General features: G+C 41.9%; 1 protein-coding gene across 7 annotated transcripts in view; it reads left to right on the top strand.

Annotated features, from left to right (window-relative positions):
• Positions 1-27,659, top strand: part of RGS7 (regulator of G protein signaling 7) — a 206,945-nt gene that overhangs the window by 102,760 nt on the left and 76,526 nt on the right. For all 7 annotated transcript variants that reach the window (XM_078383119.1, XM_020787368.3, XM_020787383.3 and 4 more), the window contains exon 3: positions 246-342. In XM_078383119.1, the coding sequence (XP_078239245.1) occupies positions 246-342 (97 nt within the window). The remainder of the gene's footprint in view (positions 1-245; positions 343-27,659) is intronic.

Here is a 27,659-nt window from a genome sequence, read left to right on the forward strand (position 1 = left end):
ATGGGCACTAGTTGTGATGGATTTATATTTCCTCTAGTACTCAAGGCAGAATGCCTCTGAATATTAGCTGCTGGAAAACATGAATGAGTGCAGCTAATAAGCTTGCATCCTGCTTGCAGTTTTCTGTAGCTGTATCTTTGCGAACAGAATGCTTGAATCAAGAGGACTTTGATCTGATCCATAAGGGTTCGTCTTACAATTTAATAAATGTAATGTATATTTTGTATTGTGTTTTTTCTATTCAGATGGAAGATGTCATAGCCCGTATGCAAGATGAGAAGAATGGGATTCCCATTCGTACAGTCAAAAGCTTTCTTTCTAAGATTCCGAGTGTCTTCTCCGGTAAGATTCGAAATGCACTTTATGATTCATTCAGTGGGAATTGTTTGTGATTGATATATGTGAACAGTAATATCACAGGACATTAACTAAAGAAGCAACAAAAAGCTGACTATATAACTCAACAGTGGTGTTTCTGTGGGGGACTTATTTCTGTAATCGTGAACATGTGGTTAAATAAATTGAGCAACATTAAGGTTTATAGCCAGCCTACTCACATTATGGGCCATGAAGTCAGATGCTACTTCCAAACCAAATATTATAGCCTGTCATGTGCTTGACTCTCACATTTCCATTCTAATTCCACTCAGCTCCCTGTGGAGTGACATACATGGTTGGTGAGCTGCATTTGGCTTAAAAGACCAAAAGTTGTGTTTGATACCATCACATTGTTTTACGCAGGAATTTTGACTTGAGAGCCTTGGGGGATAAAAAAAAAAGCACTAAATCGATCCTTTTCTGTGTGAGATGTTTAAATTACAAGAGGAAGAGGAAGGATTAGAATAGATTAGGGCTTGTATAGAAGAGAAGGAGAAAGGGGGGGGGGATTTTTGAGGGAAATAAAACCGTATAGGAGAACATTGTTGAAAAGAGAAGGAAAGGTTTAAATTTGATTCAGGTTATTTCACGGCAATTCTTCGACAAATTAGACTCTAAGCATTATGTGGCACATTAAATGATAAAAATGTCAGCTGTTAGAGACCTCCCATTCTGTTTTTTTAAAACAACCCACAAATAACCCGAATCCTTCCTTGTGGGAGTTCTGTCTGATATACAGACACCTAAATGTGGCTGAGTTGGGAGAAAGATCTAAGTTGGAACATTTCATGGCCTAGCATGGACCTAGCACTACCTAGCTTCCTGTTCAAAAAGGAAGTAGCATAAAACAAGTGGCACATCCCTATTGGATGTTTTCAGACCACACCAGGAAGCTTTCAGTAACACCAGAGATCTAGTATTACTGCATTCAGTATAAATTCTAACAAGGGGACTGCTGTTTAATCTTTTAACCATTTGACATAATCAACAGAGAAATCACAGAGTTTTAGGTGTCTTCTTGTTTCTTTCTGATTATATGTGAGTACTAAAAAGTCTGAACCCTGATAGCACAGCCTTTGGGCTCCCATGTAGGCACATAGGAATTCCTTTTGTAATATTGGCAGTCTTGTTACAAACGCCAGGGAAGGGGCTCCATGTATGGCCCTGATCCATGATAATATGTTGAAGAAGATGAGTGCAAACAGATCTAATGTCTTATAAGTAATAGTAACTTTATTACTGTCAAAGACCAGTAAGACAAGAACAATATAAAATAAATACATGCAATTGTAGTTTCTTAAAATTAAGCAGAATTATAATTTTTCCATTAAAAACACGATAAAACAACTCCTTTCCAATAAATAACATCAAATGTAACGTCAGGCAGAACAAACTTCAGAACACGGCCAAAGAGCCCAAAAAACCCACAACAACTTTCAGATCCTGGCCGTGAAAGCCTTCGAGAATACAGCATCAAATATCTTTAGAATAAGTAATACCTTGACCAGTGTTATATTAAAAGCATTATATTATCCATCTAAAATCACAGCCCAAACATCTGGTCGTGAATAACTATTGTTGCAGCACATAATTTGGCTACTTGTAATATAAGGGGTATTGTCAGAGTATAGCAACTGTACATAATACTCCTCTGATCTCCCAGAAGATAATAGGAAGTAAAAGCTCCGTACATAAATCCCGATAGCAAGTACAAAATAGGAGAACATGACCAACTGATTCGCCTTTGTCACTATTACAAGGGCAGAGACAATCTGATGGAGGCAAACCTCGAAATCTTCCCTCCAGAAGCTTGCATTGAGCGTGTCTTATAAGTAGAGTACAGAGTATTGTTCACCTTGCTTCTGGAGTTTTACCCCTTTATTTGCCATTGTAAAATTAGCTTCAACTCTGAGAAGCAAAAATGTTAAAAGATCTGGTGTTACTGCAACTCAGTATAGCTTTTGACAAGGAAACTATCATTTAATCTTTTAATCATCTGAAACAATCAGCAGAGATTATCACAGTGAAGAGCTTTAGGTGTTTTTTTGCTGATGTGAGTTTCAATGATAAAAAGTCCACTTGATTTACATAGCCCAGGTTTCATTTCCACAGTGATGGTTGCAAACAAAATGGGTTGAATTAATAATAACTGAAGGAATCCTGTTATATTAATCTTAGAACTATACAATAGTGCTATACTGAATGTTTTTTAAAAGAACTGATTGGAAGTGTTGAACAGTCCACAGTTTATGTTTTCTGGTTGGTTTTCTGTTCATTTAAATGGTGTTTCACAGTTTATCCTAATGCTGAAGAATGCACAAAAGGGGACTGGTATGGCTCTTGTCTTATCCTTGGTCTGCTAAAGCACTTGGAATTAATTAAAACTTCATGTGTTTGATTCTATTTTGTGAAATGAAATTATATCCTCTGATTTAATTTTACCCAGCCATTTACTGAGGTAACTTTGACTGGATTATTCTTGTCGACAAGAGTAGAGTTAATGACATTAATGGAGCTTTTTGTCAGCTGAATGCTTGCTTTGAAGACTACAGAGTCTCAATTTGAATTAAATTACTCAGATATATTCAGTAAGAATTAATTGATCTATAACAAAGTCATATTTTTAGTCAATGCAGATTCATGCTCTGATATCTATTCTACACAGACTTCTATATCACTTTGGGGAATTATATTGTGGAAAGTATTACTATGAAATCAACAGATGGTGTATACTCTCCTGTGTACCCAGTTTTTTCTAGTCCCACTTTGCTGCAAGCTTTGTATTTCCACAAAAGCTACTCTTGTCAGTAGTGGGACCTAGGAATGGTGCAAAGATTTTGTGAATTCATTTTAATATGAATAAACATATTGTGTATTTTCTGAATTAATATACGAACCAAATGCAATTGTCCATTTTTCACATTCCTCTGGATTTTGCAGTCAGCTGTGATGCAGTTCTCCTGTCAATCAATGTGTACAAAAATGTATAAATAAGGAAATATGCATGTGTGCACTTTATTACACATTTCCCTCTCTGTATGCATTCTTGTATATGTTTCTTCCATTGAATTAATTTCTATATAAATATATTTTATTGTGTGTATTTTTGTATAAATCTCTCCTAATATATGCAGCAATGTTACTCTTTGCTGGAGTGGCAACAAGGTCCTGATCCAGTGCTTGTGTGCAACTTGACTTTTGTGTAGTAGAGCTCAGTGATGGGATTACTCATGAATGGGCAGACAGTCCCTGGGGCTTAAGCTCTGCACTTTTATATACTACCACCATACCTCTGCCAGTGATTTGAAGGCTCTGGAGAATAATATATACCATGTTTTCGCAAAAATAAGACAGGGTCTTATATTAATTATGCACATTAGGGCTTATTTTCAGGTTTTTTAAAAATGTACAACAATCTACATTTACTCAAATACAGTCATGTCATGTTCTTCTGGTTGCTGCACAATGGTGGAGGGCAGGCTTTGGATTACTTACAGGCCTGCCCTCCACAATGGTGGAGGGCAGGCCTGTAAGTAATCCAATTAAGTACAGTGGTGCCTCGTATAACGAGTGCCCCGTTTAACGACGAATTCGCATAGCGATGGCAAAAATGCCATCGCTTTTGCGATCGTATAACGAAGGTGCCTATGGGGGAAAATCGCTTTGCGATGTTTTCCCCATAGGCACCATTTTCCCCCAGCTGAGCAGCGGGAGCCTCCAAAGGAGCGCTCCCGCCACTCAGCTGGGGGAAAATGCCTGCGGTGGCCTTCGAAGGACCCTTCCGAAGGGTCCTTCTGAGGCCACCGCGGGGGGAGGGTGGGGGGATCCGATGCCTGTCAGGCATCCTGGGCTTGGATCCCACCCGCCACGGGTTACCCAGCCTTGGGTAACCAGCGGTGGGTGGGATCCGAGCCCGGGATGCCTGAAAGGCATCCGGATCCCCCCACTCTCCCATCCTCCCCCCGTGGCTTGGATCGGACCCGCGGGGGCTAGCCCTGCCATGGCTGGACTCCCAAGAGTCCAGCCATGGCAGGGCTAGTCCCCGCGGGTCCGATCCAAGCCGCGGGGGGAAGGTGGGGAGATCGGATGCCTGTCAGGCATCCTGGGCTCGGCAGTGCGGGGCGGCAGGGACAGGGTGGAGGGGTCCCGAAGGCTTCGGGATCCCCCCACCCTGTCCCCTTCGCTGGCAGCCACCCCCGCCGCATTCCCCAGCCTGGATCGGGCTCCTGGGAGTCCGATCTCGGCTAGGGAAGGCAGCGCGGGGCGGCGGGGACAGGGTGGAGGGGTCCCGAAGGCTTCCAGGCTTTTGCCTGGAAGCCTTCGGGATCCCCCACCCACCCTGTCCCTGCCAGTTTTTAGTCCATTGGAACGCAATAACCAGGTTTTAATGCGTTTCAATGGGCTTTTTAATTTCGCTTTACGATGTTTCCGTATAGCGACGTTAATCCTGGAACGGATTAACATCGCTATACGGGGCACCACTGTATCTAAGAATGAATGAAGAAGAATAAGAATAAGAATATTGTCCATAGTAAAAGTTCCTTTTTCAAGCTTCGCTGGCACATCCCTAATCTCCCCTCTCTCACGCTGTCGTCCAGTCACGGCATGAAGTCAGGTAAACAGTTCTTCCTTATCTTCTCTCTTCTTTGCTCCATTCTCTTCCCATGGGTAACAGGTGTTGTTTGCCTCAGCAAGTCTGCAACCACGCCACAACAAGGTCCATCTTCCTTATCTAGGAATGTTTTTCTCAGGCCTTCAGAAAAACATTCCCAGATCCTTCTGGAAAAATTACACTGTCATGAAGAAATCATTTTTACAGAGAACCAAAGTGGAATCCCTCTTTACATTGTTCACTACTACATATCTCATCTTCAGTACATGATTTAAACCACATAAACCATCTCATGACATGCCTTCACTGGGAGTTCAAAAATCAGAAATTCTCTCTCGAATTTACATTTTTGTAGATTAATTACAATGATAAGCAGTAATTAATCGTTTACATAGTGTAGAAAAATAAATATCAATCCTATATAATATAAGTTACTAAACTTTCACTCCCCTGGCTCTCATCTGCCCGCCTGGTTATGCCGTCCAGCACCAGGGTAGACTGGAGGGACGGGGGAGGAGTAGCCATTGTTCACAAATCCAACTTAGAGGTTAATAGGCGCTCCTCGGTGATAAAGCCAGGTCTAGAGGCACTCCACGTGTCGATTGGGGCCATGGATGGTATTGGGTTTTTGCTGGGCTACTGCACCCCCTGCAGCCCAGCACTTCCCGACTTTGTCTCCGTGGCACTGTTGGGATCCCCGAGGCTTCTCGCCTTGGGTGATTTCAACGTGCATGCAGGGGCAGAGGCAGCTGGGCCAGCTCTTGAGTTCTTGGAAACCATGGTTTGGGTGGTCACACGTTAGACCTGTTTTTCCCTCCAGTTGGAGCGAGAGTGATCTGGTGGTGACGGACCTTGTGTCAGTCCCCTTGTCATGGTCAGATCACCACCTAATAAAAATAAAATGTAACCTCTCAGTGGCTCTCCCCCCTCGCAGGGAGCAGGGACCTATTTTTATGGTTCGCCCTCAAAGGCTACTGGATCTGGATGGATTCCAGGATGCCATGAGAGGTGTTACAGCTGACCTGGCTGATGCTCCTGTCGACACCCTGGTTGACAGCTCGTCCACTGCTGCCACCAGGGCCATAGACACGATCGTGCCCAAATGCCCTGTCCGGTGCAGAACTCGCCCGGCGCCCTGGTTCAACCAGGAGCTCTGGGCGATGAAGCGAATAAGGAGAAGGCTAGAGTGTAGATGGAGAAAGAACTCGACGGATCACAAATGGATAGCTGTTAAGGTCGCAACTAACCTTTACCTGAATAAGGAAAAGGCTGCATGTCGATCATTCTTCACTAACTGGATAAGCGAAGCGTCCAACCAGCGGGCGGAGTTCTTCCGTATAGTGCGCAACCTATCCGGAATTGGTCCGGGAGCTGGGCCTCCCCTTAGTTTCTCACTGGACCAATTTGCAGCATTTTAAAAATCTAAAGTGGAGGCCATCCGCTGGGAGCTCTCTCCTTTTTTGAATACAGTGAGTCAAGCAGAGATGTCCAGTGTTCCGTCTTGCCCAGTAATTTTCGATTCCTTTTAGCCTGTAACGCCTGACTCTGTGGCCAAGGTGCTTGACCGCTGTTGAGCCACCACCTCCTCCCTTGACCCGGGCCCGGCCTGGCTAATCAAAGCAGCCAGGCCGATAACAACAGAATGGGCCACTGCAATAATAAATGGGTCTTTCCTTGAGGGCAGGTTCCCACCTGCCCTCAAGGAGACGCTCATTAGGCCCATAAGAAAGAAACCTAGTTTGGCGACGGACGAAATTGGCATTATAGGCCCGTCGCCAATGTTTCTTTCATGAGCAAAAGTGGTGGAGAGGGTGGTGGCAGACCAGCTTCAGGCGCACTTGGGTGAAACAGACGCCCTGGATCCATTTCAGTCAGGCTTCAGGCTGTGCCATGGCACAGAGATGGCATTGGTCGCCCTGTATGATGACCTGTTGAGGGAGGCTGACAGGGGCAAAACGTCTCTGTTGGTCCTCCTCGACATCTCGGCTGCCTTTGATACCGTCGACCACGGTATCCTCCTGGGGACGCTCTCCGAGTTGGGAATTGGTGGCTCGGCGCTTGCCTGGCTCCATTCTTCTTGGAGGACCAGCCCCAGAGAGTACAGCTTGGGGAGAGTTTTTCGGCCCCATGGAGTTTCAATTGTGGAGTCCCACAGGGGTCGATTATCTCCCCAATGCTGTTTAACTTCTACATGAGGCCACTGGGTGGGGTCATCAGGGGGTATGGAGCATCGTGTCATCAGTAAGTGGATGACACTTAGCTCTCCATCTCCTTTTCACCAACTGCAGGTGATGCTGTCCTGTCCCTTCAGCGCTGCCTGGGGACCGTACTGAAATGGATGCAGGAAAATGGGCTGAGGCTGAACCCGGACAAGACGGAAGTTCTGAGGGTGGGGGCCCCCATGGCTAGTGGCCTGGGTGACTCTCATTCGGAGGGGTGAGCCTGGCCGCTAAGAGTGGGGTCCACAGCTTGGGGGTGCATTTGGACCCAACACTCACCATGGAAACACAGGTGGCATCGGTAGTCCGCACCGCCTTTTTCCACCTTTGGTGTATAGCCTGGCTGCGGCCCTACCTTGACACGGGGGCGCTCACTACCTTGGTGCATGCGCTCATAATCTCAAGATTAGACCACTGCAACGCGCTCCACGTGGGGCTGCCTTTGAGGTTGATGCAGAAACTTCAAGTGGTGCAGAATGCAGCAGCCAGACTCCTTACTGGAGTGAGAAAACACAAGCACATTTCTCCTATTCTGGCCAGGCTGCACTGGCTGCCCATTCGTTTCTGCATTGACTTCAAAGTTTTAATGCTTACCTATAAGGCCCTCAACGGTTTGGGACCTCGATACTTGGCAGAACACCTGCTCCCACCAAGCTCTACCCGGATCACCCGCGCAAGCCAGGAGGTAAGGTTGAGGAGCCTGATGTCGAGGGAGGCCCAGAAGGAAAAGACTCAAAACTGGGCCTTCTCGGTGGTGGCTCCTCGACTTTGGAACAACCTCCCTCCGGTGCTTCACGAGGCCCCTATGCTGGGTACATTTAAAACCCAGGCCTTCCCTCCTGCCAGCACTTAACTCTTTTTCTTTGCTATCTGTCATTTATTATATTTTGCACTGTTTTATTATTGATTATGTTATGGTTTTGTATTTTAATGAGTATATGTCTGTTGGTAGCCGCCCAGAGTGGTAGAATATACCAGATGGGCGGGATATAAATCAATCAATCAAACAAACAAACAAACTGCGGCTTATTTTGGGGGTAGGGCTTATATTACGAGCATCCTGAAAAATCATACCAGACCTTTTTTTCAGGTTAGGTCTTATTGTTGGGGAAACAGGATAGTGATCCGCTGAAACAGTACATATACTGTATATACAGTGATAGGATAGTCTTTGGGGTTCTATGTAAATGAGCAACTGCTCATTTACATATGGTTTCAGCATGTTGAACATGTTCAGCTACGTTCATTATTCACTCTTCTTAAAACTAATTTTATAACATCTGGCACTGGCAGGATGTATAAATCTGCAGCTTCTTAAAAACTATTGTCTTTCTATGTGGTAATCCAAGGTTTCTTTTTTAAATGTGTGCCAATTCTTACTGAAGAAAGACAATAAGGCCAGTGGCGGGGTCTTTGAAGTTTAATCTGCTTCTGTTCCTGACAGAGAGGCAATTAGATATGTTGACAGTCTACAGTAAACTTGAAAAACAAATATTACTGAGGTTTAAAGTCTTGGAGTACAGTCCAAAAAAATACAACAAATGTTACGGTCAGCAAAGGACAGAAGGGACCCCCTCACCACTGCAGGAGTATACCGGATACCTTGCAGTTGTGGCCAGATATATATTGGAACCATAACACAAACTGGACATGAAATTCTACTTCAAAATATCGAAATACTGGACAACACCAGCAATCATTACTTCAGACTGCACAGGGAAGCTATTGAAATCCACAAGCACCAGCAGAACCTCAACAAAAAAGAGGAAAGTTTGAAACTCAACAAAACTTGGCTCCCAGCTCTCAAAAATACAGCATGCAAAAGGTCAATGGGCTCTACCCAGCCACAAGGATCACTACACACAAAAGACCAGCTAATGACACCCATCAATCACAGTGACAGATAATCTCGCCTTCTTATCACAACAATACACCCACAACAAGACACACTAATCACCCATCTACAGAAAAAGACAAAAGCCCATCTCACAGCCATAAATACTCCACTCCCAAGCCAACTACACCAGAGCACAGAGTGCTGTCCTCTGAAGATGCCGGCCACAGAGACTGGTGAAATGTTAGGAAGAATAACCTTCAGAACATGGCCAAAGAGCCCACAACAACGGTTGTTGTGCATTTTTCGGGCTCACAGAGTGCTGTATTCTGAAGATGCTGGCCACAGAGACTGGCGAAACATTAGGAAGAACAACCTTCAGAACACGGCCAAAGAGCCCGAAAAACCCACAACAACCATTAGATCCCGGCCGTGAAAGCCTTCACGAATATATAGCCCATAACAACCATTAGATCCCAGCCATGAAAGCCTTCGCGAATACAAAAACTACAAGAGTACCACATAAATCTAGATAAAACAGATCAGATAGAATGATCAGATAAACACATGGCAGCAAATAAAAATAACATTAAAATAGTGGCAGCAAGGAAGACCATTAACAGTATCACATATTATTGTATAAACAAGCTTTTTGTAGCCTATCTAAGATAAGCAAGGTGGGAATCAAATGCATTTCTATAGGAAAGATTTTTCAGAGGTTTAGGACCACCCCAGAAAAAGTTCTGCTGCTGATTCTCACTTCCATGAAATATATAAAACGTTTGTGTCTTTCTTACATAAAACACTATTGTATGGGAAATGTTTTTTAGAGATACTAAGAACACTCACTAAATCCATTGTCCTCGCTGATTTTGGTTCTTTCAATTCTTCTAGACATCTTGGTGAGGAATTTGGCAGATGCACAAGATTCCTCACCTTCAGCTGAAAGTCATACAGGGGATCTCTGTCTGTGTGTGTGTGTGTGTGTGTGTGTGTGTGTGTGTGTGTGTGTGTGTGTGTGTGTGCGAGAGAGAGAGAGAGAGAGAGAGAGAGAGAGAATGAGTGTGTGTGTGTGTGTGTGTGTGTGTGTGTGTGAGAGAGAGAGAGAGAGAGAGAGAGAATGAGTGAGTGAGTGAGTGAGTGTGTGTGTGTGTGTGTGTGTGTGTGAGAGAGAGAGAGAGAGAGTTTACACACAGAAGACTGGTACTTGTGCAAAAAACTCATCCAGATCTTAAAAATGGGAAGTGTCTATAAAAATGAGCCAGAGTTTATTCTAGTTTACTTTGCTTTATTGCCTTTATTTATATGAAGAAATAATCTGTATAAATGCAAACAAAAATACAAAAGTATTTCCTTTACAGGAAAGGAGAAGAATTGTAGATTCCTTGTCCCTGCCTGTGAGAGTGAGACAAGTAAGGATTCACACTCCCAGTATGATTCACATTTTAATATGAACTGCCCTAATTTACACTTGCTGAACTAATTAATCAACTACAACACAATGATACTTTGGTTCATACTAGTCTAAATTTTGCAGTGTAGTTTTTCATGTGCATATAAAATTATGTACAGTGGGGAGAAGTGAGTAGGGAAGTGCTTGGGAAAAGACAAATAATAAGTGAACCTTTACAAATCATCCACACACACAAAAAAATATTTTTATGCAAAGGCCAGAAAACAATTGGTGAGTCACAATTGGATATTGAAATTATGTCAGTCATGGTGGTTGATCATCATCATCATGTGCTATCAAATCAATTCCAACTTATTATGACCCTTTTCTGAGAGAATGCTCAGAAATGGTTTTATTCTTCTTCTAGGGGCATTGTGGGATTGTGCTCAGAGTCACACAGGCTGTCTCCACTCATAGGAGGCAAAGTGGGGAATCAAGCCCCTAACCTGTGACTCCACAGTCAGATAACTTAAACAATAAACAAAGAGCTGGTTGTGTTCCATGGCGTGTGCCTGATTGGGGGATAAATTACCAACTGATGCAGAAACTGAGTAGAACAAACTTAGACTTGAAAACAAGGTGAAAGTTATTAATACAGAAAGTTACAGAGAGTTATAGAAGGTGAAACTGACCGACTTGTCAATTCATTCTCCAAACGTTGACCTCTTTTGGACTGTGCGCAGTTACAAAGCCCCTAGTGTCCAAGTGAGTTGTCATACCTAAATATATGAGAGGTATAATTACTTCTGTAGAATAATTTGAGTGACAAACAAACCCAGATGATTTGATGAAGCTGCCTTGGATAACTCAGTCAATTTGTCCATCTAGCCCATTATTCTCTGACTGATAACATCGCCCCATAGTCCACAGCAAGGCTAATCCTTGAGATGTTAACCACCACAGTGTGGCAGTAGAAGACTGTTCCTACCATGACCTTGAGTTATTGGAACATGTAAGGTGCAAGTGCTGCAGATTAGTGGATGTTGAATGGATTGGGTCCCAAATTTGTCAGTCCCCTATCTTGCCCATGGGCAACAGCTCATTTTATATTGGAGTCTTTATCTGTAGTTCACACAGGCTTATGTCAGATAAAATTTGTCAGTCTTTTAAAAGGGATAAGAAGACTCTTTGTTGGTTTTACTGCAACATAATGACCTCTATGATAACCACCCATGCTTGTTCCCATTTAGATCATATGATGCCTATTCTTAAATGCCTACATTGTTGTCCTGTCATCTTCTTCATTTAGCACAAATTTGTTCTGCTTCTCCTTACATCTCGTCATGGCCTGCCTTCACCAAAACCATTTGCCCCTGTTTTCTATGTTATTTCTGGCTGTCTTCCTTGTCCCTTGTGCTTGAAATTTTACCCCAGCATAGGTTTGCAGAATGCCACCTCACTTTTCAAATCTCCCTTTCTATATTGTTATTCTATGTTATGTCTACATTTCCCTTCCCTCCTGATGCATCACTGGCTGTTGATATGGTGATCTGTTCAGGAAAGTGACTATCCTTTTTGCATGCTATTTAAATAATACTAATTATATGCTGTCAAGCCATTTCTGACTTATGGCAAATCTTTCCAAGGTTTTGTAGGTATAGAATACTCAGAAATGGTCCAGTATTCCATGGTGGAGTGCCCTGGGACTATGTAACTCACCCAAGGCTAAACAAGCTGACTTTTCTCCTGGGAGTCACAGTAGAGAATCAAACTCCCAACATCTGTCTCCATAGCCAGATACCTAATTCACTGAGCTAACAAGCCAGCTGCATATTGTTTACATAGCACCATATATCTTGTTGGTGATATGTAACAAATAATTTTTGTGGCACATCATTTATAAAAGAGTTACATAGAGATCGACTGAGATTTTGTGCTACAGTCTTAGATCACAGCATATCCCCTGATGAGAAGCCTTGCTGGGCTGTGATTAATAATAGCTGGATGCAGTTTTTCATTAAATGAAAATCCATGATTCAGATAACATTAGCATTCAAAGATGATTTGGCTTTCCAAATTTCATTTTTAAAGAAAGGACATAAATTAGCATTTTAAGTTTACTTTAAAGCCAGAAACCAGCCAAGACCATCACTCACCTGTGCTTTTGGAGAAACCATAATTAAAATAAAAAAACAAAACAGAATCCACAGCCATAAATCTTATTGGAAGGGTTTGTTGGGTTTTGCAATTCTTTATTTTGTATGATTACTTTCCAATCCAGTGGACTGAGCCACCTGGAGCATTAACAAAACAAAGAGAGAAAATAAAGTATTGGTAGTCTCTGGCAGCTTTGATAAATTGCCATCACAGACTTACACATAATTTATTATTATAATGCCTAGTAATCTGAAGTGAAAGCCTATCATCTTAAATGTCAGTACCCACTAACCAAATGAAATGAAATGTCCTCCTCCCCACATATAACTGGTAGCTGTAGCAAATCAAGGCTTAGGTGGATGGCAAACAGAATGCTTCAACCTTGTAGGCTGTCATTGACTGGAAGATAATTGCAAATAGACTGTATGTGTGTGAGATTTGCTTTTAGCTTCATTGATAGAGAGATTCAATTTGAGTCACATTTCCTGCCCTTTTTCTGAGTAAGGACTTTTGGCTCAGCTCAGCTGGTTCCCATGGAAATAGGCACAGTTTCTGCACGTCACATTTTTTTAAAATAAAAAAAGTCATTTTAGTTGTTCTGTTAGTATTTTAGACTGGAAAAACATCCTTCTATTTCTTTTTTTACCTTGAGGAAAGGCTACCCCTTAAAAGACACAATGATGCCCCTCCTCCCCAGTTCTTGAACATTTCTGAGTGCACAGCAAAGAGCTGCAAACACGAAGATCCCAACATCTCCCCTTTAGAACTGTGAACCCCCAAATCTTTTATTTTAACGAATAATAATAGTACATAATGACTGCTGGAATTATTCAGGTTGTCTGTCACCTCAAAAAAAACACACTGCAAATCAGTGTGTGCTCTTGGCTTTTGAAAGATTTAAAACCTCAGGACCTTGTGAGTTCGTCATTGACACAGAGGCACATTCAGTGTGTTTAGATAAATGGTGCATCTCAGTCTCTCTGCCATCTGTTCCCTATCTCATGACGTGTGCTGGGCTGAGTGATCTTGTTGGTTGAGTCACCTTGTTGATGCTGACAGTGCCCTGTAGGTAACAGGGTTTTTTTCGTCTGAGAAGTTCTTTACACATTGAACCAGTGGCACACCGTGCTGTAACCAGTCATGTCAGCTCTCAGGATAGGCTCCAAATGAAATGCCCTTTCTTTCCTGATGGAAGCCAGTACTGGTACAACTCACAAATGTCTGTGGATTTTTCCAGGTAGTTCAACTCAGGATTGTTGTCCTATGAGTTTGCTGAAGTCTCAGATTGGATAATTAACAGTTGAATTAATATAATTTTTCAGTACTCCACTAGTGAGCTGTAACACTCCGCTTTTCCCCTCTAAACTTATGTTGGTTATCTTAGGGAGTGATTACACAGGTGTTCAGTCTGCTGTTTGGTCTGCTGCAGCAGGAACAGTCTGGTTCACACCTAAAGATGGCAATCAGCCAACCAATTTCAATGTGTGCGATCACTGAAAATGATCCAAAGCAAGCCTTCTTTCAATTGGCCAAGATCGTGAAGTGTCTTAAGAAGAGAGACACTTAGGATATTGGGAAGGGCCTAGGAAGTGAATATTTTTTAGCCTCTATTAGGGTAGTGAAAGTTTGCTGCATCACTTTAAAAAAGGAAAAGAAAAAGGAGAAATGAGAAGCTGCTGGTGCAGGTCCCAAGAATTCAGTGTGCTTAACAAGAGCTGAGTGTTGCCACCACTAGTGCTGCCACTGCTGTCGCCTACTTGTGCTCAGGCTTGGATGGGCCCTTGAAGCCACCTTGTTATCTTCCACCTCAGCACCTCCATCCTGACGCTCCTGCCATGGGTGAGCCTCTCTCCTCCACAGAGTTTGCAGGAGGCAGCAGGCCAGTCTGCTCAGGGGGTTCATGACTCTCTGCTGCCCTGCCTGGACAGTGAGATGGTGCTGCTCAAAGCCACATACCCTGCCTAGAAGGATCTGTGTGCCAAGCCCATGCTTCTCATCTGCATCAAGCTCACCCATGAGGGCCAGGCTGCTGTGAGCTATCTGCTGCTCCATAGCCAATGGCCACTGCTGCCACTGCCTTGTCTTTCTCCTTCTCCTGCTGCTCCTGTTGCTCATTGGCTACCAGCACCCTCCATCTCCCTGTGTTCTCTAAGCCTCTCTGCAAACTCCCATATTTGTCAGGTGGACAGGGCAGGGATGGTCTGGGCAAGAAGGCTGAGAGGAACTCTTTGCCTGCCACCAAGGGAACATTGTTTTATTTCTCCCCTTGCCTCCTGAGTTCCCCACTCACTTGGAGATAACCTAGGGAAATAAGCTAGGCTTAGTTTGGTGTTGTAGTGGAGTAATGCACCACTGCCCTCTGCTTGGAGCACACTAGCCTAGTTTGACAGCCCAATAGGGTCATGTGAGGTCCTTATGCTATTTGAATGAGAGGACTGCACCAAATGACATACTCGACCTACTAGTGACCTCAGTTAGCCCACTCCAGCCAAGCCATGTAGACAAGCCCTAACCTCAGAAGCTGCTCTTTAACAGCAGAGTCTAGAGGATCCAAATCCAATAGACTAGCCTGTTACTTGATAGGTGCAGCATGGTAGAGATATATGTAAAGATCAGACCTGTCCTAAGGTAGTCTTTTATCACATTAGAAACTTGCCGAATCTGCCTTCCTTTCTGCTTGGCGCGTATTTCTGTGCAGATCTCAGTAGGTTCTACCAAGAGCTGGATGTTATCATGTTGCCTTGGTCAGTGATCAATGTTAAGAACTGGGTAATATATACCTGTTCTTCTGGCAGCATTATCTTTCACCACCTTGATAAAGAAGGAAGAAGGAAGGAAGATTACTCTTATGATTAGAATTCATCAGAGGATGCAGAGAATAACAAATGGATTTGTTAAAACTACTTATCATATCAAAATTACAATGATTTTCCAGAACTTTCAATCACATTTTGTAAGAAATGAATCTTTTGCTAGCAGTTAGGTTGTAAAAAATATCAGCCTCGGCATGACGGTGCACTTGGGACTCTGGAGAAAGATGCCCTATTATTGCAAGTCAACCTCACAACCAATGAAATGTAATTTCCAGGCTCCTACAATTTCAAGTGATTGTGTTTCATACCATGGAGGGCAAAGAATAGCTGCTTGGCTCTGATGCTCTTCAAACTGCCATAGCAACAGGATTGTTTAAACAACATTGCCCATGATTGGCAGGACAATTCAAGGTGCAGCAGAACGGAACGAAATGTCTTGAAAGGAGAATGTTGTTTTTTTTCCCCCTTTCCCTTTGCATTTCATCACTGAGCTCATAAAGTGACATCAGTTGTATACTTTCAGGCAGAACAGATAGGGAAAAGTTAATTTCAATGAGGATTTAGCAACCAGGTGAGGATTGAGGGAGAAAATTGTATCAAGAAGAGCAACGACAGGAGAGGTAAAATGGTGCCCTAAGGCAGTGGTTCCCCAACCTTGGGCCTCCAGATGTTATTGGACTTCAACTCCCAGAAATCCTTCTGGGAGTTGTAGTCCAAGAACATCTGGAAGCCCAAGGTTGGGGACCACTGCCCTAAGGAAGATGTGACCACTGATATCAGGATTGTGTATAATATAGATGTTGAGGAATTATCTTTAAATGATTAATAAGAATATAACAACAACAACAACTGCAGAGCTGGAAGGGACCCTATGGATCGCTGAGTTCAGTCCCTGTCAAGGAGGCACAGTGGGGAATCAAACTCCCAACCTCAGGCTCTGCAGCCAGATACCTAAACCACTGAGCTGTCCAGCAATTCTGAGTATCTGAGTATAACAAGCAAAGTACTCATTTGATTTGCTGGATTTGTCTCTTCTAGCAGTGTGCTTCCAACAGCAGATGGTCTATAGCAGTGGTCCCCAACCTTGGGCCTCCAGATGTTCTTGGACTTCAACTCCCAGAAGTCCTGGCCAGCAGAGGTGGTGGTGAAGACTTCTGGGAGTTGTAGTCCAAGAACATCAGGAGGCCCAAGGTTGAGGACCACTGGTCTATAGCACTCACAAATAGAATAACGGAGCTAAGCAATTCCTGTGAGTCATGTTCAGGATCTGTTCACAGATAAATTACTTCTGAACATTTTTGCACTAAAACATTATAAGTGGAAGTGATGTGAAGTGGCAGAGCTAGTAGAGACTGGCATGTACATCTAGCTCAACAGCCATGGCATGTTGAAATCTGAGGCTATAATGTGGTGCTACCTTGGGCTCCATTGATGACCTTGAGCCAACAATAATATGGCACAATTGACAATAGGGTCTTGCTTCTGACTGTGGAGATACAATTCTTAGCTATTACAGGAACGTAGGTTGCTGCTTGTTGCTTGATATGTCATATCTCCATCTAGTTCAGCATTATATTCACTGGCAACGGCTCTTTAGGGTATTAGGCAGGAGACTTTCCTACAGATGCCTCAAAGGAAACCTAGAAACATTTGCACACAAAGGGTACTCTAGTACTAAGTTGGTTAATGGTAAATGGCTAAATACATAAGGTTCTCTGTATATATGTGCAGAGTGAGCTCTTCCTAATGCCTTCCAAGATGAGCATGCCATAGATTTAGAGAAAACAGAGGTTCAAAAAGTGCTCTGACTGCCAGAATAACACAGTTCAGATTTTTAGGTAAACAGTATTCCACCTTGAGGGGACCTCTGTTAGTGACTCAACAGAATACTAATGTGTGTGTGTGTGTGTGTGTGTGTGTGTGTGTGTGTGTGTGTGTGTGTGTGTGTGTGTGTGTGTGTGTGTGTGTGTGTGTGTGTGTTTGTAGGAAATGTACGAAATTACTATTAGAATTCTATTGCACTGCATAATTTTGCCTTCTGTGTGCTTTCTGAGTATAAAACTTTATTAATCCTTGATCATTTCAAAGACTTTGTTAGTTTTATAGCCCTGATGAAGAGATTGGCCATCTTACTGTTTGATTACTTGAGTTGACTTCTACTTTCAATTTCATGTTATTGACCTATTTGCAGTAGAGTTTGTATTGGGGCTGTGAACTGAAGAATGATATTGAGCTTGGAGAGAACAAAAAGTATGTGTGAAAATGTGTTTGTCAGTATTTTTCTAGGTTTGCCTTTACAATAAAACCTATAACCAAGCATTCTGCCTGCCTTCCCCAAACTCCTTGCTTTAGTTGTCCCCCTTCTTTGGTGTGCTCTCTCTTGATAGTTCCCTTAGTCTGCTTTGTATCTAGTTGTCATCTTCCTTTAACTCATTGGGTTGTTGTGAGAATAACGTGAAAACCAGAATATGAATTTCTAAGTGTGGCGTTCGCCCTTGTGACCCTTGCTTGTCTTTCTGTCACAAAGGCTCACATCACGTTTTCCTCTCACTGCCACCAATGGATTACCTCAATCCACAATATAAATGACATTTGTCAGGACACTTGTCTTGTGAACACAAACAAAACTTATTTATTGAAGTGAAGCAGATTGAATAATAACAGAAGACCTTCAGATACACATTGCACACAAGCAAATCTTTAACAGTTCTCTCAGTACATACTTCTTTTCTCTTGCTATATCATTACCACCTTCTCTACCTATTTTCTTAACCAGCTTTATATTTCTCAGTATTTGTCCCCTCTCTCTCTGACTAACCAACCCTTTCTCTGACTCCTCCTTCTCCCGCCAAACCTCATGTAGCTGCTGACTCCGCCTCTCCAGTCCTGTCCTCATGCAAATTAGCTCACAATTACGAATGGCATGTGTGATGTGGGGCGATCGTCACACTAAGCAATGTGAAAGACAGGCCAGAAGCGAATGTGGTCAATTAACATTTCAAAATATTATACTAGTTTTTCCCGTCTATGACAGAACTTTTATTTTGCAAGGGTTTTTAAAATATTTATTGTTTTCTGCTCTCACAACAAACCCATGAGAAGGGCAACAGTCCCATATATACTGTTGACAGCACCTTATCTGAGGTTACTGGTCTTGTCCTCTGCTCCCCAAATGCTTTAGACTTCCAGTCTCCAACCAAGGTCTCACCGCATGTGTTGAACTACAACTCATATAATTCCCAGCAAACAGGGGCAACATATCTGGAAGGAAGTAGCCTGGAAAAGTTGCATTAGGCAATTAAAATTTCTAAAATTAATCAGACAGATTAAAAACATTTTTAAAATAGATTAAAAACATTCTTTAAATTTAAAATGTTTTAAAAAGAAATTAACAATATTATTTAAATAAAAAAACATTTAAAAACAAATTCCATAAAAGTGAAGATAAACATTCTTTAAAAAAACAATTTTTAAAAAATCAATCCTAGAGACCAGTGGTCCTTCAGAATAGTATAGTTTTAGCTGGAGATCGGGCATTCTAATTCCCTTTGGGATGAAGTACCACATTCAGAACTAATACAGAGAAAGCTCTGTCTCATGTACTAACCAAGTTGCTTAGGATGTTGGAACATACATGAGGTCCTCTGCTGAAGATGTTGTATTCCAGGCAGGTACACACAGGTGATCTTAGGGTTTCATGATGAAATGAGCTCAGAAGCAAATCGGGAGCTAGTACAGTTGGGTCAAGACTGTTTTTATATGGTTCAACAAGTTACATTTTCAAATGGAAAAAAAAAGGTGAAAAACAGGGCTTGTGCAGAACACCTGACAGTGCAGCAAAGCTCATGATTTCTGACTGAAAAAGCATACAACATGCTGGAAGAACTGTGAGCCTGAACATTTTGGAAGAGACCTATAAAGAATCAGTCTACTTTTCACTTTAATTCAAGGGATAACATCTTGGAAAGTGTTTTATAATGGAGGTCAAGAAAAAAAATTAGAAAGGTTAATTAACCCTGAGGAAGTTGGAGGCAGAATAATACAGTGTTCTTACTAGGCTTAGAAAGAAGATTGCAGACCAGCATTTGTGAAAAATTACCCAGTCAGCCATCTGCCACCTGAGCTTGACATATTTAAATGAAAAAAGATGGACACACTCTCTTTCCTCTATGGTAGTGTGACTTCAGCCATCACAAAGATAGACAGTGGAGCCTCACTAGACGATTGCCTCGTGGGATGAAAAACCCGCAAGATGGTTGGTTTTTGCGATCACTATGATGCTTCGCAAGACATTTTTTTCTATGACCGTGCTTCGCAAGACTTTTTTTTTTTTAGACCGATGCATAGGGAACCTTGCAAGATGATTTTTTCATAAGACGACAATTTTTGCGGAATGAATTAAAATCGTCTTGCGAGGCAGCACTGTATGTGTGTGCTGCTTATGTGACCCCATTAGTTGTAAAATTGGAGGCATTGAGAATATTGGAGCATATTGAGCAAAGGCAAACCTATCTTTTCTTAGTATCTACCATATCCAGAGCTTCTAGAGAGTATATTTTGAACCCTTGCTCCCCAAATCCCCCATGCTGGCTGAAGCATTCTGGGAGCTATGAGCTAGAAACACTGTTTCTCAAGCTCTGCTTACATTCTGGTCTTCCAAAAGCCAAAGCTCTCCAGCAACCTGGCAAGGAACATGACACCTCCAATCAGTGATTGGTACCAGAATGGTAAAGCACAGGAGAGACAAGTATTTGTGTGGGGGCAGTGGTGGGCTGAGCAATGTTAACCCTTCCTCTGCCGAATCCTCCTCCTTTGCAGCTTTTCATCCCTTCCTCACTAGTCACTTTTTAGCTTGAACTATGTTGGAGAACTAGAGTTGGGGAAAGTGTGACATTGGGAAAACAGGTGGGGAGAGAGAACACACTCCTTCTCTCATGCCGTGAGAGGCACGATGATACAGTAGTTATAGTGATTGGCTAGCTCTTGGAAGATCAGGTTCAAGCCCCTGTTGAGCTATAGGTTTAGAGGTGGTCATGTTAGTCTGTGCAAGCATAAAATCCGAAGAAACCAAACCAAACCAAACAAAAACATGTGTCACCTTGAAGAGTATTATATTGTTATGTGAGCTTTCGTGGACAAGTCCACTTTGTCAGACATATAGAAACAAAATGAATATAGGATGAAGTACCAATTTCACAAGTAGAACAATCTAAATATTCATTGGCTGTAGGAGTCCTGAGTACATCTCATGTGCAGTAATTTATGGCCTATATTTGGTGTTGGGTTCTATTGTAAATGTTCCTACAGTAGACAGAAAACAGATACCAAACATGAACAAGGAGCTAAGCAGGGGGAGGGGGAGAGAAGAGGCATGGGGTGTGAGGACTGAGGATTCATTTAACAACTATGTGTGAGTGTGTAAAAGAAAATAGCAGAGGAACCATTTGTGCTAATATAGGGAATATTGGCTGTTTCTATCTTTGAACATTGTGATGAGAGATGGGCCTGGTAGTTGTGAAGAAAATAGCAGAAGCAGTTGATAACAGCATAAGTATGACGTTTGTAGTGACTTAAGAAACCTAGGCTTATATTCAATCCATTTATATGGGTGTCCATCGTGTGTATACATTTTATTTCAACTGTTCCTCTCTGTATTCTTGATTTGTAATTATTCTGTTCCAATACAGCAACTTTCATGTCTTCTACAGAGTGTCCTGGTAGATTGAAATGGTTGGAGACAGGTTTCCGAGTATTATGGTTTCTGATGTCTGATTTGTGACCATTGATCTGTTGATCACTAAGCGGTCCTGAGATAATCACTCTCTCTCCTCAGACTGATTTATCTCACAGGATTATTGTGCGGATTAAGTGGGGAGGATAACAGTTTTGTACAACATTTTGAACTCATGAGAAGAAAATGGAGGTGGAAATCTAATTAATAAACTAATAAATAAATCTAGCTACATGTGCTACAAGGAGTCTAGGTATGTCCCTTTACTGTGGGGACATACCTACTGTTTTGGGGCTAGGACTGAAAAATAACAACCACCACCACCACCACCACCTTTGAAATGCAGAGCTGGAAGGGACCCTATGGATTATCAAGTCGAGCCCTTCTCAAGAAGGCATAGTGGGGAACTGAACTCCCAACCTCTGGCTTCACAGCGGAAGACCTAAGCCAGTGAGCTATACAGGAGTTCTATACCCAAAAGGTTTACTATTGGCTGTGCTGAAAATGGTGTAAAAGAATTGACTCTCTGAGAAAGAGAGAGAGAGAGAGAGAGAGAGAGAGACCAAATCAATCTTGTACCTGACTATGCCAGGCCTATTGACGTCAGTGCTTCATAAACTCTCCTCGCGTCACAAGTTTGCCCTTTAAAGATCTATGCTTGAGCACAAGATTGCTCAAAATAAACCTCAGATGCTTTTTCAAGCACTTTCTCTTAACCTTTACATGCAAAGAGACTTTTAGTTGGTGGTCCTGAAAATCTTGAAACTTTTTAAAACATGTGCAATATAATTTTTTCATTCAGGAGATTAATGAACTATGACTTTCTTATTTACACACAACTGAATATAACGAAAAAGAAAATAAGCCGCATTTACATCAAATATATTTGACTGTAAATTATTTTTTGAAATTAAATGTGCTAATGCTTTTTAAATATTTTTCTAGACAGTAAACTCTCCCTAATTTTATTCCCAGCCATTTTTCCTACAAGTCCCAATTTATTGATTACAGAAGCTAGGCAAATGAATTCCATAGCAAATTAGTTGTGATCTAAGATATTTAATTTGGTGGCTTTCAGAGCATATTCTGTAGGGCCCAATACATGAAAATCTACCATATTTAAAATATATCAAAATTGAGTTTTCCATGTTAAAACTGATTATACTGAATTATTATTTGTGACCATTGATTTGTTGATCACTAAGCGGTCCTGAGATTGCACAATGCAATATGCTCGATCAGAATCATGTTGGTCCTTTTCACAACATGGCTCCCAGTAGTGTAGAACTGACTCTGCATCCAGCCCAAGATATCGTGACATGTTGTAATGAAATATAACTGAAATTTGTAAAAGATTTGTCTATAAAATCCATATATGCTTTAGTCTTTTATTGGGTGATACACCCAACACGGTCATTTTTCATATGTGATATGGCACTTTATGGTATTAATTTGGATGGATTTACATGTGCCTTTGTAGCTTGTGGCTTACTCTTCTCTCTCCAGCTGTATTTATAGAGTGAGGAACAGATATAACATCCTACTGTTACGTTGTAGTCAGAGGGCAAAGTAATTTGGAAGAGGTTTATATAATCATGCAGCATGGAGGGGAAAGGAGAATCAACTGGGAAATCTCATTTTGCAGCAGAACACAAAGCGTGCACAGAGTTCGCCCTTTGTCCAGACATCTGCCACGCTCTGACACAAATCTCTTCAGTTGCATCTCTAAATATAGAGGAGCTCCAGAAGATTCTCTTCCAGCAGCTACATGGGGAAAAAAAACATTCTTAGATTCTGTGCAGTGTCTGTGACAGCTCTATTATAAGATTTAAAAGAGTCAAGAGGAGCAAGATAGAAGTCAAGGTTTCAAGATGAGGAGACAAATTCCAGAAGGGCTGGTCTGTTAATCCACTGCAGCAAAACCGACAAAGCTTTATAGGCATCTGCAAGTATGATGGGTGTATTGCATATGGGCTTTTGTAAGCCAGATACCACTTTATTCCATGCATATACTGTATTTGTATTTCCTTGGGGCCAAAATGGATGTGTTGTTGATTGTAGTTTAAAATGTTTTCAGAGCAGCTGTGGTGGAGCCCAACAGAATCAGGACTGTAGGGGCTGAGGAGAAGATTTTGAAGTATTTCCTCCTGATCCTGAGAAAATTCTTTTTCCTGAAGCTGTTTATTTGCATTGGGAAAGAAGACCCACTGATATCAGAAACATTACAGTATTATGCCAGAAGTTAAAGCAATGCAAGAGGTAATTACAGCTATGTCCATTACATAGCTCTAATAAAATGAACAAATATTTGAAGAATGCTATCACATCTCTGCTCAGTCTTCATTCCTCAAGGCTAAACATGTCCAGTTCTTTCAGCCTTTCCTAACAGGGCTTGGATTCAAGTTATCAGATTATCCTTGTTGTCTTCCTCTGACCTTGTGCCAGCTTGTAAGCATACTTCTTAAAGTGTGGTGTCCAGAACTGGACATAGTCAACATGAAGTCTAAACAGTGGCAAACAGAGGGGAACTAGTACTTCATGTAGAGACTATATTTCTGTTAATGCAACCTAAAATTGCATTTGTCTTTTTTGCATTTATATGACAATGTTGGCTCTTAGACAATGTGTGACTTACAAGCTTCTCGTATGTAGTGTTACTGTGGCAAGTATTCCCCATTTTGCAATGGTGTTTGGCTTCTTCTTCCTAGGTGTAGAACTTTGCACTTATCCCTGTTAAACTTCATTCTGTTTCTCCAGCCCAGCACTTGAGCCTAATAAAGATCTTGAAGAGCAGTGAGCCCCAGACTGAGCCTTGCAGCACCCTGCTTGTTACCTCCTCCCAGGATAAGGAGCCATTGATATGCAATCTCCAAGTGTGGGTTTGTAACCCATTGTGTTGCCACCTGATAGTTGTTCTATCCAGCCCATACTTTGTTAGTTTGCTAACCAGAATATCATATGACACTTCGTCAAAAGCTTTGCTGAAGATATCCTCCTCCTCCTCATCATCATCTTAGAACTGCACAGCTGGAAATGACTGCATGGATCATCACGTCCAGCCCCTGTCAAGGAGGCACAGTGGGGAATTGAACCCCTAATCTCTGCCTGAACCACTGAGCTATCCAGGAGTTCTTCTTATGTCTACAGCATTTCCACCATCTACCAGGGAGTTTATCCAATTAAAAAAAAAAGATAAGATTAGTCTGACAGGATTTGTTCCAAATGACTTTGTATGGTATGATGGAGAGTGGGGAGAAATTCCTTGTTCAATTGTTAAATGTTACTCTTCTCTCCACCTTGTAAAGCTTTATTGCTGTTGGGCTGTTCTGAATTTGTTATTACTTATGAAAATGCTACACAGTACTCCCAGCATTGGGAGGCAGTAGGACCATAGTGTCATAGCAGAGTACTCCTTTTTTACACAGAGGTCCCTGTCCAGCCAGTTAGGTACAACTAAGACTGTTGGTCTGTTCATATTTTCCTAGGAGCAAGCCCCATTTGACTGACATAGGCTCATCCTGTAAGTTCTATTTAAAGCAATGGAACATAAAGTGTTATAAAGAAGCTTCAAGTGTGCTTGTGCTTGGTTTACATGTACTGTGTGCTCTGGATTTATTGGCCATTACTCTTAGCATCTTGGCTCAGGAGTAAATTATACTTCAGAAAGTACACACTGAAAAGCTGCCAAAAACATGGTTATGGCTCTAGAATACTGCGGAAGTGTTGTACACAGAATATACCTGCCTCTTCTTAAATAAAGGGAGTGATCCTTGTGATTGAATAAATGTGCACATGCTAACCCAATCGCCGTTCATCATGCCCCTGCTAAGTTGGTAACCTACAAAGGTACCTTTGAATTTGCCAGTCAAAATCCTTGGATTGGAAGGAAAAACAGTCCAGTTACAAAGCATTGGAACCTATCCAACCAGGTTTGTAATCTCAACTCACGGAGAACCTATGAATGAGTGCTCACCAAAATGTCCTGTCCTCAGCTGCCCTGCTCAGCATTTGCAGACTCAAGCCCATTGGCTCTTTTAGGGAGTTAATTAGTTGTCCTCTTTTCCTGCTGCCTTCCATCTTTCCCAGCATTATTGTATTTTCTAGAGAATCCTGCCTTCTCATGAGGTGCCCAAAGTATGACAGAGATAATTCAAGATTAATTTGATCCATAACTCACTTGTTTGTCTTTCTGTCAATCCAGGGTATCAGCAAGCTATCACCCAGCACCACATTTCAAATTGGTCATCCCCCCCCCCCAGTCAGTTTTCTTAAAAGTCCAGCTTTCATACCCATACATGGTGATCAGAAATACAAGAGTGTGGATGGTCTTGGTCTTCAATGACACATCCTTACACTTGATTATCTTTTCTAGCTCCTTCATTGCTGCTCTTCATTGTTATCCTTCTCAGTCTTCTTTTAATTTTTTGGCTGCAGTCTCCATTTGAACTGATGATTCAAACAAGTTATACAGTATTTCAGTTTCTTCATTGTTAAATGTTAAAGTTGTGCAGTTCTTATATAGTCATGCTTTGGGTGTCCTTAACATTCAGCTGCAATTCTACTTTGGCACTTTCTTCTTTCACTTTTCCCAACAGTTGTTTCAAGTCATTGCTGCTTTCTGTCAGTAAGATGGTGTCATCTGCATACCTCAAATTATTGATGTTTCTTTCACCAGTTTTCACTCCTCCTTCATCAGTTTCCAGTCGGGCTTTCGGTATGATATATTCTGCGTATAGATTGAACAGATAAGGGGATAAAATGCACCCTTGTCTGGCACTAAGAAACCATTATATATTTCCATATTCTGTCCTAACTGTAGCTTCTTGTCCACAATAAAAGTTAGACATCAGGACAATCAAGTGCTTAGGCACACCCATGTCTTTCAGAACAACCCATAGTTTCTCATGATCTATGTGAGTCAAAGGCTTTGGTGCAGGCTATAAAGCATAGAAACCCCTTCACGGATTACTGCCTTGTTGTGGAGAAGGGGTTTGAGTAATTCAGAGAAGTTTTGGGCTATGCCATGCAGGCATGGCTACGACACCCAAGACGGACAGGTCAAAGTGGAGAGTTCTGACTAAATGCAATCCACCTGGAACAGGAACTGGCAAGCCACTTTAGTATCTTTGTCAAGAAAATTCCATGGAGAAAAACAAAAGGTTAAAAGAGATGATGCTGGAAGATGAGCCCCTCAGGTCGGAAGGTATCCAACATGCTACAGAGGAAGAGCGGAGGACAAGTACAAGTAGCTCCAGAGCTAATGAAGTGGTTGGGCCAAAGCTCAGCTGCAGACGCACCTGGAAGTGAAAGGAAAGTCCGATGCTGCAAAGAAAAATACTGCATAGGAACTTGGAATGTAAGATCTATGAACTTTGGTAAGCTGGATGTGGTCAAACAGGAGATGGCAAGAATAAACATCGACATCCTGGGCATCAGTGAACTAAAATGGACAGGAATGGGCGAATTCAACTCAGACAATTATCATATCTATTATTGCGGGCAAGAATCCTGTAGAAGAAATGGAGTCACCCTCATAATCAATAAAAGAGTGGGAAAAGCTGTACTGGGATACAATCTCAAAAATGATAGAATGATTTCAATATGAGTCGAAGGCAGACCTTTCAACATCACAGTGATCCAAGTTTATGCACCAACCACCAATGCTGAAGAGGCTGAAATTGACCAATTCTATGAAGACTTACAACACCTTCTAGAATTGAGACCAAAGAAAGATGTTCTTGTCATTATAGGGGATTGGAATGCTAAAGTAGGGAGTCAAGAGATAAAAGGGACAACAGGTAAGTTTGGCCTTGGAGTTCAAAATGAAGCAGGGCAAAGGCTACTAGAGTTTTGTCAAGAGAATAAGCTGGTCATCACAAACACTCTTTTCCAACAAGACAAGAGGTGACTCTACACATGGACATCACCAGAAGGGCAATACCAAAATCACATTGATTATGTTCTCTGCAGCCAAAGATGGAGAAGCTCTATACAGTCAGCAAAAGCAAGACCAGGAGCTGACTGTAGCTCTGATGATCAGCTTCTTATAGCAAAATTCAAGCTTCAACTGAAGAAAGTAGGAAAAACCACTGGGCTACTCAGGTATAATCTAAACCAAATCCCTTATGAATACACACTGGAAATGAAGAACAGATGTAAGAAACTCGATTTGGTGGACAGAGTGCCTGAAGAACTATGGATGGAGGCTCATAACATTGCACAGGAGGCAGCAACAAAAGCCATCCCAAAGACAAGGAAATGCAAGAAAGCAAAATTGGCTGTCCAATGAGGCCTAACAAATAGGAGAGAAGAGAAGGGAAACAAAATGCAAGGGAGGTAGCGAAAGTTACAGAAAGTTGAATCCAGACTTCCAAAGAATAGCAAGGAGGGACAAGAGGGCCTTCTTAAATGAACAGTGCAAAGAAATAGAGGAAAATAATAGAAAGGGAAAAACCAGAGATCTGTTCAAGAAAATTGGAGATATTAAAGGAATATTTTGTCCAAGGATGGACATGATAAAGG

This window comes from Pogona vitticeps, chromosome 1 (genome assembly GCF_051106095.1).
Source record: "Pogona vitticeps strain Pit_001003342236 chromosome 1, PviZW2.1, whole genome shotgun sequence".
Classification (NCBI taxonomy): Eukaryota; Metazoa; Chordata; class Lepidosauria; order Squamata; family Agamidae; genus Pogona; species Pogona vitticeps.